This window comes from Benincasa hispida, chromosome 11 (genome assembly GCF_027475165.1).
Source record: "Benincasa hispida cultivar pf3 chromosome 11, pf3_genome.v1.1, whole genome shotgun sequence".
Classification (NCBI taxonomy): domain Eukaryota; kingdom Viridiplantae; phylum Streptophyta; class Magnoliopsida; order Cucurbitales; family Cucurbitaceae; genus Benincasa; species Benincasa hispida.
In genome coordinates this window covers 68,432,887-68,443,304 of record NC_143488.1, presented here as the reverse complement: position 1 = coordinate 68,443,304, position 10,418 = coordinate 68,432,887, and the positions used below count along the sequence as shown (strand labels likewise).

General features: G+C 35.9%; 2 protein-coding genes across 3 annotated transcripts in view; one reads left to right on the top strand and one right to left on the bottom strand.

The window, feature by feature from the left end:
* The window catches only part of LOC150032835 (uncharacterized), a 2,556-nt gene extending 315 nt beyond the window's left edge, over window positions 1-2,241 (bottom strand). Inside the window, exons 1-2 of the mRNA XM_090307043.1 lie at window positions 2,198-2,241; window positions 1-310 (exon numbers count right to left, since the gene is read on the bottom strand). The exon at window positions 1-310 is cut by the window's left edge and continues 315 nt beyond it. Coding sequence (XP_090163169.1) covers window positions 1-310; window positions 2,198-2,241 — 354 coding nt within the window. The remainder of the gene's footprint in view (window positions 311-2,197) is intronic.
* A 3,951-nt stretch (window positions 2,242-6,192) lies between these two features.
* On the top strand, window positions 6,193-10,151 carry LOC150032834 (APETALA2-like protein 3). Of its 2 annotated transcripts, none has more exons than XM_090306636.1 (10): window positions 6,193-7,168; window positions 7,272-7,297; window positions 7,400-7,430; window positions 7,518-7,605; window positions 7,706-7,851; window positions 7,987-8,031; window positions 8,110-8,213; window positions 8,345-8,481; window positions 8,661-8,777; window positions 9,666-10,151. In XM_090306636.1, the coding sequence occupies exons 1-10, from the start codon at window positions 6,636-6,638 to the stop codon at window positions 9,873-9,875; spliced, it is 1,437 nt and encodes a 478-aa protein (XP_090162762.1). In that variant the 5' UTR covers window positions 6,193-6,635; the 3' UTR covers window positions 9,876-10,151. The 2 variants fall into 2 exon arrangements, with proteins under 2 accessions (XP_090162762.1, XP_090162761.1); XM_090306635.1 differs by having other exon boundaries at window positions 6,199-7,168; window positions 7,987-8,034.
* The last annotated feature ends 267 nt before the right edge of the window (window positions 10,152-10,418 follow it).

Below are 10,418 nucleotides of genomic sequence, written 5' to 3'. Positions count from 1 at the left end.
CTTCCCAGCTGTTTGAAGATCAAAATTCAGCTTCTTAATAGCCCAATAATCTCGATGCTCTAACTCAACAGGCAGATGGCACGCCTTTCCAAACACTAACTTGTACGGGGATGTACCAATCAGAGTTTTAAAAGCCATTCTATACACCCACAAAGCATCATCAAGCTTTAATGCCCAATCCTTCCTGTTGGCTTGAACTGTCTTTTCTAGAATTTGCTTAATCTCCCTGTTAGATACTTCAGCTAACCCGTTAGTCTGTGGGTGATAAGCTAAAGATACCTTATGCTTAACCTCATATTTAGAAAGCATCCTGTCAAGAAATTTATTACAAAAGTGAGATCGCTCATCACTAATCAGTGCTCACGGGGTGCCAAACTGTGTGAAAATATTTTTATGTAAGAATTTAAGGACCATACGAGCATCATTTGTCCTAGTAGCAACCGCTTCTACCCACTTTGAAACATAATCTACCGCAAGCAGAATATAAGAGTACCCTCAGAAGGTGAGAAAGGACCCATAAAATTGATAACTGGTAGAAATACAAGTTATTACAGCTCAAATAAGTAAAACAATGAGAGAATGTGATGATAAAATAGGCAATATCATGTATGAAAGTGCTAAACTGAAAGGAATTACGATCGCAAACGTTCATCGCATAAAAGTAGTTAATTTACCTATTTTGTGCAGGTACAATGCGATGACACATATGAAATTGCGATCCAAAGGCACAATGTGTCAGCACACTTGAAGATTGCGATCGCAAGTTATGCGATCGTGAGAAGTTTCTAAAAAGAGGCGGCCGCATAAAGATCTCACATTAAGGTGACAGCATAATAAATCATGATGGGACGAAAAGCTGATAACGGTCGATTTCGAATTTAGTTGACAAGCCATTAAAAGCCACACTGTAGCAAGTACACTCAACTTTCGGTGACCATTAAACGACGCATCAGAGAGGGGAATTAATACCGCCCATCATTGCAATCATTAGCAAGAAAGGCGGCTTCACCTTGAAATCTATAAATATCGAAGGCTACTAGTGAAAAAGGAGTTAGAGAGTTAGTTAGTTAGTCCATTCTCGCGCACACTTATACAGAGAGGACGGAGAGAGCAAGGAGACGAGGAAGCCGAGAGATCATTCCCGGACAGATCGAGAGACTGCCGGAAAGCAATACAAAAGAGAGAGGGCCAACACTTGCGAGAGCAAGAATCCACATTGAGAACAGAGTTGAAGTGATAAAAGAGCAGTGTAAAAGGCCACGGGAAGCAGGCATAACTTACCGAGCTTGTTATCTCTCATATCCATTTGTTATTTTTATTTAGTACTTTATTTACAGAAAATGGAAATCTCATTTCAATTTGTGTTCAATCTCTTCATACCTCGCATGAGTAGCTAAATTTCTGAATGGGTTGAGAAGTACTTAGCTAGCATGACTTAAAATTTACATTTTATGCGTTCATCTTGTCTTATGTAAGCATCACTCACCATTTGGACATACTTGAAAGAGTATTCTAAGGATAGAATCTAGACTTGAGAGAGTCAGATTAGAATATAGGCTTGAGAGAGTCGGATTAGAATCGCATAAGCAAGAAATAGAAACTTAGACATAAGTTCTATTACTATTTACACATCGCATGCACTCTAGAAATAGGAATGATTGTATGCGGTCACCTTGTCTTATGTGTGCATAATTCATAATCGCATAGGCAAGAGTAGAGGCTTAGAAATAAGTCCTATCGACTGTTTCGCATATACATCGCATGCGCCCAAGAAATAAGAATTATGACATTCTTCATTGAGAAATGACGTGCTATTATTTGTGTGTAGCATGGTCGCATAATTTGTGCACAATCTTAGGAAATGTTAGCTAAACCCCTTTTCAACCCCTTCATCACATACTTATTGTAACTCTACGCTTTCATCAACTCTGTATTCAACTCGTCGCATAGTAAAAATCTCAATTAAAACACTATCCACTTCATTTATTTTTACCACCGCAAAAGAATCAAAGTGTTTTGTCGCATATCTACTTAGTAATCCATGTGTTCGACCCTGGACTTACCTGGAGACCTAGAAAGGTTTATACTTGGGCCTCGTTAGGAAAACTTGCTCACACCATAACGCATCATAATTACATGCATCAAGTTTTTGGCACTGTTGCCTGGGGCTACGATATATATTGTGCTAACAGCAAACCTCTTTGATTTTCTTTGCAGCTTTCGACCTCTGTGCAGTGCCATTCCTTCGGTAAAGGAAGAAGCAAGCGTCGCATGAGCGAAGGACACGCTCTTGAGCCCAATTACGACCCAGAGATTGAAAGAACATTTCAAAGAAGACAGAAAAATAGACGCCGATAAGAAGGAAGAACTCCCAGAATGGCGGAGGAAGAAAGAGCCGCAAATGCAAACAACATAATGACGAATCCTATCCTACTGGCGAATGATCGTAATAGACCCATTCGGGAATATGCGTCACCAAACTTGTATGATTTCTCCCCAAGAATCATGAGGCCAGCATTGGACAGATCAAGGTTTAAGATGAAGCCGGTAATGTTACAGATGATACAGACAGTAGGACAGTTTGGTGGATGGTGTGGTGAAGATCCGCACGCCCATCTCCGAAGCTTCATTGAAATTTGTAACACATTTTTGTTCCCTAATATCTCCGCTGAAGAAGTTCGACTCACGCTATTCCCATTTTCGTTATGCGATAAAGTAAGAAAATGGGCATATTCCCTCGAACCAGGAGAGATAACTTCATGGGAACAGGTTGTGGAGAAGTTTATGAAGAAGTGTTTCCCTCCTACAGAGAATGCCAGAAGAAGGAAGTTAATCAAAAACTTTGAACAAGAAGAAGACGAATCACTCAGTGACGCATGGGTGAGGTTCAAGAGATTAGTGCGCAACTGCCCGCACAATGGATTGCTAGACTGCCTCCAAATGGAGATTTTCTATAATGGACTAAATCCTACATCGCAGACAGCTGCTAATGTGGCAGCAGCAGGCAGTCTGCTAGATAAGACTTACAATGAGGCAAAGAACATTCTTGATTGCATATCGAAAAACCATGAAGATTGGCAAGAAAGCGATCAACGATTAAAACCCAGAGAAGGTAACGCAAATAATGGTGCCATCACATCTCTGTAAAATCAAATGAATGCAATGATAAATTTATTACAGAGCATCGCAATCAACAATCCTGGAACGTAGAGAGGGCAAGTCAACGCAATAAAACAGACAAGCACGAGCTGTGCTACATGTGGAGAATCGCATTCAGTTGAAGAGTGTCCATGAAACCCGCCGTCAATCTACTTTGTCAAGAACAACCCTTTTTCAAACACATATAACCCTGGGTGGAGAAACCACCCTAAGTTTTCTTGGAAAAATAACCAATAACAAGGCTATCAACCTATGGCGCAAAAAGAAGGACCACAAGGATTTTTCCAACGAACTAACAGTCAATAGCAACAACAAGCCAGTAGCTCTCAAGCACCACCATCATTCTCTCTGGAGAACCTGTTAAAACAGTACATTGAAAAGAATGAGACAGTCCTCCAGAATCAGGTGACTTCCATATGCAATCTAGAAATCCAAATTGGACAGATTACGGGAGAGATGAAAAATAGACCGTAAGGGACCCTGCCAAGCTCAACTGAGCTCCCACGCAACTTGAGGAACACATGGAAAGAACACTGCCAAGTAGTCACCCTGCGAAGTGGAAAGACGACAGCGAAAGTTAGGAAGGAGCCTAGCAGGACCGAAAGCTGTTTGATTGACATATTTTATTAAATGTCAGATAAATGTTTGTATAATACAATTATTAAATGATACTAAATGTCAAATAAAATACCTCATATTTTATTAAATAAATAAACTGTTTGTATAATACAATTACAAACTACAGGACCCACGAGATTTAAAGCATCAATCCCAACATATCTATCATTGATTGACATCTTTTAGTGTCTAGTTTTCTATATTTGAAAATATTTCTAATAATTTTGTCATTTAAAATAATTAGTTTTAATAATATTTTGTATTCACTATAATATCTAATAAGTAACTCTAGTTAGTTTTATACTTTATAAATATATTATCAAACACTTTTTTTAACAATGGTTTAAATTATAATCTATGTATGAATTTATTACAAAATATATGAAAACATGAATACAACTTTGTTTCTTAAATCTATTATTTTAAAAGAATCCTAAATTATTACAATTTAATTAATGAAATTTGGACTATAACCTCAAGATTTTTCCTCTTAAAAAGTCGATGTCCCTATCAATGACAATGTTATAATCTTTTTGTACCACAAAAAGTTATTGACATTAAATTCCAATGAACCGTACCGTACATGATTCTGTATTCCTGACCGTAAAAGGCACATGTTTTTTTTCTCAATTTAATTCTTATTATTAAGTTTAAGCATAAAATTTTGTATTTAATATATATATATGGAGAAAATGTTGCCTGGGTTCTTATCAATTGTTTAGTCATATGATTCGTCTTGACTATCATTGGTATTTGATGCATCATTAAGTTGTATTGAATCAAATTAACTTTTTTTTTCTGATGTGAAAGAGAGATCTCTTCTCCTACTTTCTAAAATGATGAATATAACGTATGTGAGATTGTAAGTATCGTAGATTCTCTTACTCCCAATCAAGTGGTCTTTTAAGTCTCATAGATGTTGTCCGTAGGTCATGCTATGTTTTGAAATGATCGTCTCCTATTGTTTTTGATGAAGAATCCTATCGAGTAAGTTTGTACATGTTTTTTTTATGGTGATTTATTAAAATGGATATATTATAAAAAATAAATAAATAAATAAATTTCAATAACAATCAGTTTTTTTTCGCCCAAGAAGTGGAAGATTATATATTGAAATATTTAGGTATAGTAAATGCCCGTTGGGGAGGGTGCATGCAAAAATTTTCAGCTCCATGTAAAAGTGGACCTTCATTTTCCTAGGGATTTGCATTATATAAAAAATGAGATATGAACATTGGTTTGTTGCATTTAAGTACATTATTTTACATTATTTATAGTAGTTGGCAAAAAATATTGAGGAAATGTTTATTGAAAAAAAAAAAAAAGGAATGTTTCGAGAATTAATGTCTAGATATTAAATATACATAAAAAAAATTGAAAGATAGAGCTTAATTTTAAAGATAAATGAGTGCATCAATGGAGTTGGGTAAATATCATTTATGGTGTGTTTGGAATACATTTTTAAATGATTAATTTAAAAAATAAGTAATTTTGGAATAAACTGGAATGTAGCAACCACGCAAAATAATTTTTCAAGTATATTTGAATTAGTTTTTATTAAAAGTGTTTGAATAGAAACGAATTTTCTAAAAAAATGTTTTTTTAAATAATCTAAAAGGATCCATATAATGCATTATATCAAAATGAGGGACGACATATATCGTTTATATAGTTCATTTTATATGTAGTTTATAATATAAAATAGTGAATAGTGGATCATCCATTGATCAACTAACTCAAGTCGAGTCATTGCTTCACTCTTATTTATATTGATTATTATAAGGTTGAGAATCAACTTACATTTGAAATAATAATTGGCCTCTCATCTCCTAAATTTTACTAAAGTTATTTATTAATTTTCTATAAATTTTTTCACATTTTTATAGATTTGATATTGAAACGGGAGATAAATCAACATTTTTATTATATTGAAAAAAAATCCATAAAATATTTAGAAAAAAAAAAACATTAAAGTGTTACTAATATAAATTTAATATTAATATCGACATCACATTTTCATAAAATCAAGACCTAAACATTTGATTCAATATGATTTAATTTTAGTTTAAAGAAGTTGAAATTTAGTCTCTATGATTTGATATAAGTTAAAAGGATTTTATCAAACCATGAAGACTATTTATAAAATTTTATTAAATTATAAAAATTCTAACTTCTAAAATTATAGGGATTAAATTTTAATTTTTTAAAACTATAGAGGTTTAAATTTATAATTTAAATCCATATATATATTTTGTTTCTTTCTTACATATTCTATTTCCAACAAATATGCCATTAATTGCTTAAAAAAGGTTGTACTATATTAAAGTATATAATGTATTTTAAACTCAACTTTAAAAAGGAAAAAAGAAGAGTAGTCTAGAGAGAGAGAAAGAGAGAGTGGTCTCAGTCACAAATTGGTGTCCATTGGTCTGATTGATTTAACCTCCACACAGTTTTCCTTTGTTTTCTTTCAAACAACTCAGTAAGGAAGAGGAAGTGCAGTTTTTAGTGATCCCCACTTCTTCTTCTTCTTCAATCCGCCATGGAAATGGACCTCCACCACCTCCAATAGAACAACAACTTCTCCCACATTCTCTCTTCCACTTTTTCTCTCTCCTCTGCTCATCAAAATCAAATTGGAACAGTTATGAGTGTGTTTACTGGTGACCCATTTCCACTCTTTTGAGAATCTCCACTGTTTTTCATCTTCTTCCTTCATATTCTCTCTGTTTCTTTCACAATGCTTCTCTGATTCTGTAACAACTGCTGCAGTGTTCTGATGGGTTGATTGATTCTTTACAATCCCAATTATGCTTTGATTTCCCATTGTTTTTGTAGAAGGTGGAGCTTCAAACCCAATGCTGGATCTTAACCTCGAAGTTGTTTCCTCTGAGTCGGCTTCCGATTCGGTTGAGATGGTTACTGAGAGGTTTCTGCAGTTTCCGGCGAATAGAATGGAAAGCGCCGGTAGCTTTAACTCGTCCTCCGTCGTTAACGGCGATCTTTCCGCTAGTACCACCGGCGATGAGGACTCGTCTTCTAACGCTGACGAGGCGTTCCCGTTCACCTTTGGTAAAGACTACGTGGTTCAGGAAAGCTTAACGGCGAAATCACTCTGTGTTTTCGATGACCACCGCGATCAGACGATGGAGCTCTTCCCATTAACAGGGGGGATATCTTCTGGTTCGAGTCCTCAGAAGCGGTGGCCGGAGGTTTCTCCGCCGGAATTTGGTTATTGTGGTGGTGTGCCGCAGCGGCGAATAGCCGCACCGCCGGCGCAGCAACAGCATCAGCCGATGAGGAAGAACCGACGAGGTCCAAGGTCTCGAAGTTCGCAGTATCGTGGAGTTACTTTTTATCGACGAACAGGAAGATGGGAATCGCATATTTGGTAAGGGTTTTATTCTCTTTGAAAATTCCTTCTCATCATTAGGTTGCTTGAATTTGAATCCGCCATTTATGCCATTCTTGAGCACATTTTCTGTTCATTACAGGGACTGCGGGAAACAGGTTTATCTGGGTAGGATTTTCTAATTTTCCTTTTTCAAACTCTTATTACTCATTCTCTCTGATCAAACTCTTGTTCATAATCATGGCTATGGCTGTTTCTCTTTTCCTTCAGGTGGTTTTGATACTGCACATGCTGCTGCTAGGTAACAAAACAAAAAAACCATCTCTTATTCATTGTTTGTGTATTTTTTTCGTTGGATTTCTCTTAGAATTCGGATTTTCCATTTCAGAGCATATGATCGAGCGGCGATCAAGTTTCGTGGGATCGATGCAGATATCAATTTCAATGTCTGTGATTATGATGAAGATATTAAGCAGGTGGGATTGGCTAAGATAATATTTATTACTGTCAGAAATTCAAATTCTCTTTTAACGCCATTGATGAATATCTTTACTCTGGCTGCCATTAATAACCCAGATGAGTAATTTCACCAAGGAAGAGTTTGTTCATATTCTTCGTCGCCATAGCACTGGATTTTCAAGGGGAAGCTCGAAGTACAGAGGAGTTACTCTGCATAAATGTGGACGATGGGAAGCTCGTATGGGCCAGTTTTTGGGCAAGAAGTGAGTCTAAATTATACTATGGTCTTAGCTTTTGTACAGAACATCATGGGACTTAGTTTTCTGTGTTTGTTGACTAATGTTTCTAGGATTTTGTCTTCAATTGAGCTGTTTTTGTTGGCCTTTTCATCTTCGTAGGTACATATATCTTGGACTCTTTGATAGTGAGATTGAGGCTGCAAGGTCGTCTTAAATCATTCATGTTTAGCCTTTGTAATTTGCACCTTTTCCTTTTAACTTCAAATTTTGCTGCTTAATCAGGGCATACGACAAGGCTGCCTTAAGATGCAATGGTAAGGAGGCTGTTACAAATTTTGAGCCAAGTTCTTATGTGGCAGAGATGGCTTCTGAAACTGACACTGGAGGTCTGTTCCTTCTCTGTTTATACAATTTGCTAGTTGATCATTGTCATTTTTGTTGTTCTTAACAGCCCCGTTTGCTCGATCGGATTACACGTAATGATCACTATCGAAAACTCTCTATTTCCTTTATGCAGAGAACAACCAGATTCTTGATCTGAACTTGGGAATTGCTCCCCCAAATCATTCTGATGCTGGAAGTGAGAGCATTGGCATGTTTGGTAATGGTATTCATCACAGCTCACACAACATGCTTGTTGACAGAAGAGCTATGGTAATTCCCAAGACCAACTTCTGGAATTCTTTCTACTGACTGTTAAAGTTTTGGTATGACTTAATTTACCACAACTCATCATTTTAAACTTTTTGTTTGACCGGTGATTTTACGTTGACTATGCCTAGCTGTATTTCATTTTCTTTTCATGTTTGGCTAACATCTAGCTCCACTGGCAGCCTGAGAACTCTGTTTCAGCAGCAATTAGATCATCTCAGCCATATAGCTCTGCAGTGCCTTCCAATTACCATTCTTCTTGGAATGTTTCAAATTCCAGTTTCTTTCCCATCTCCAGGGTAATAATTGCACTATTTCAAAAAGAAAGTTCATTAAACTATATGATCTGACTGGGGAAAAATAATATTGTTTTTCATATTACCCTGCATCTGTATTAATCAGTAGATAATATACAAGGTTACACAATTCATTTATTTTAGTCGAAGGAACTATTGTAGTACATATTTCCTTGATATAATCAGTAGATGTATTATTATATGTCAAGAGATCCACATTGTTCATTTATTTTAGTTTTTAAGGGACTATTGTAGTACATACATTGTTGTCAAGAGATCCAGTCATATTTTGCTTACCTACGAATTCGGTAAATATATTGTTTTATCATGTGAGGTCCACAAAACACATTTATTTCAGTTGAAGGGTACATATTTCTTCTGTTTACATTCAGCCCCCTCACTTACTCGGTAGATAAAAGTAGCTGCATCATTTTATTATGTGGGGCTCACCTTTCTCTAGTCTCTTTTTCTTTTTAATTGGTTTTATAAGTTCAACAACATGTGGAGTTGGAGTCGAAAGATTTGAATCTCTCAACTTTTGCATCGAGGATATATGTCTAAACTAGTTGAACTATATTCAAATTGGCCGTTGGTGTTGTCTTTACTGAATCTTTTTACATTCAATATGAACATCATTAAAATTTGTTGGAATGCATTGAATTTGTTATTCGATGCTCCGAATGACCAAATATGAATTCTCTAACCCTATTGACATCTTTACTATTTATATTTTTCTAATATTCATCTCTAATAATAAATCGATCTCTCCTACTCATGGACCTAGTTAACATACTGTTAATAAACTACGTAAATCTCTACGTCAATCTTTACTGTTTACGTTTCTCTTGCTTTCTTTATTCGTTGATTTCATAATAAAATTGTTGAACGCAGGAAAGAGCAACAGAGATGAGGATGGGGGTTGAGTCTTGGGAGTGGCAGATCCATGGCCACGCAAGTGCAACAACCTCTGTGCCACTCTTCTCTGCGGCAGCATCATCAGGATTCCCTTCTTCTTTTTCTTCTTCATCAACTGCCATTTCATCAGCATCACCTGCTGTTGGTGAAATCCATTTCCCAGCAATCTTCTACTGTAGGAGTTGAGCAGAAAGCACCAGGTGGAACTGAAAGAAGGAACACAACTCACAGGTTAAAAAGGCATTCTTTGTTTCTGAAAGATTATAGGTAACCTAAAAACTCACTCTGGCTTATTTCAAGGGCATTTATAGTTGTATTTTAACTAAGATTCACTATGTTGAGATTACTATTGGATGTTGAGGTGACTAACTTTAGTACTCATCCAACTTCCCTTTTCTATAGCTGCATTAACAATGTTGTTATTTTGGGATTAGTGAACCTATGGATTTTAAGCTTCTTGAATTGTCCTAATCTTGCAAGCTAGACCCTAGCTTTACTTGAGTTCTTATCTAAGGTTTAGTTTGGGCCAGCTGGTTTAATCAGACCGCCTCAATGATATCTGAGCATTTTGCACTTTCATGAAATTTTCTATCTTATTTGTGTACGAATTGATTGTGATTGTGGTTATGTAATTTGTGTTGTTGACATAAAATTTGATACCTTGACAATTTGAGTTTTTAAGGTTGTGTCCCCTTTTTTTCTTTTTCTTTTTCTTTTTTTTTTTTAATT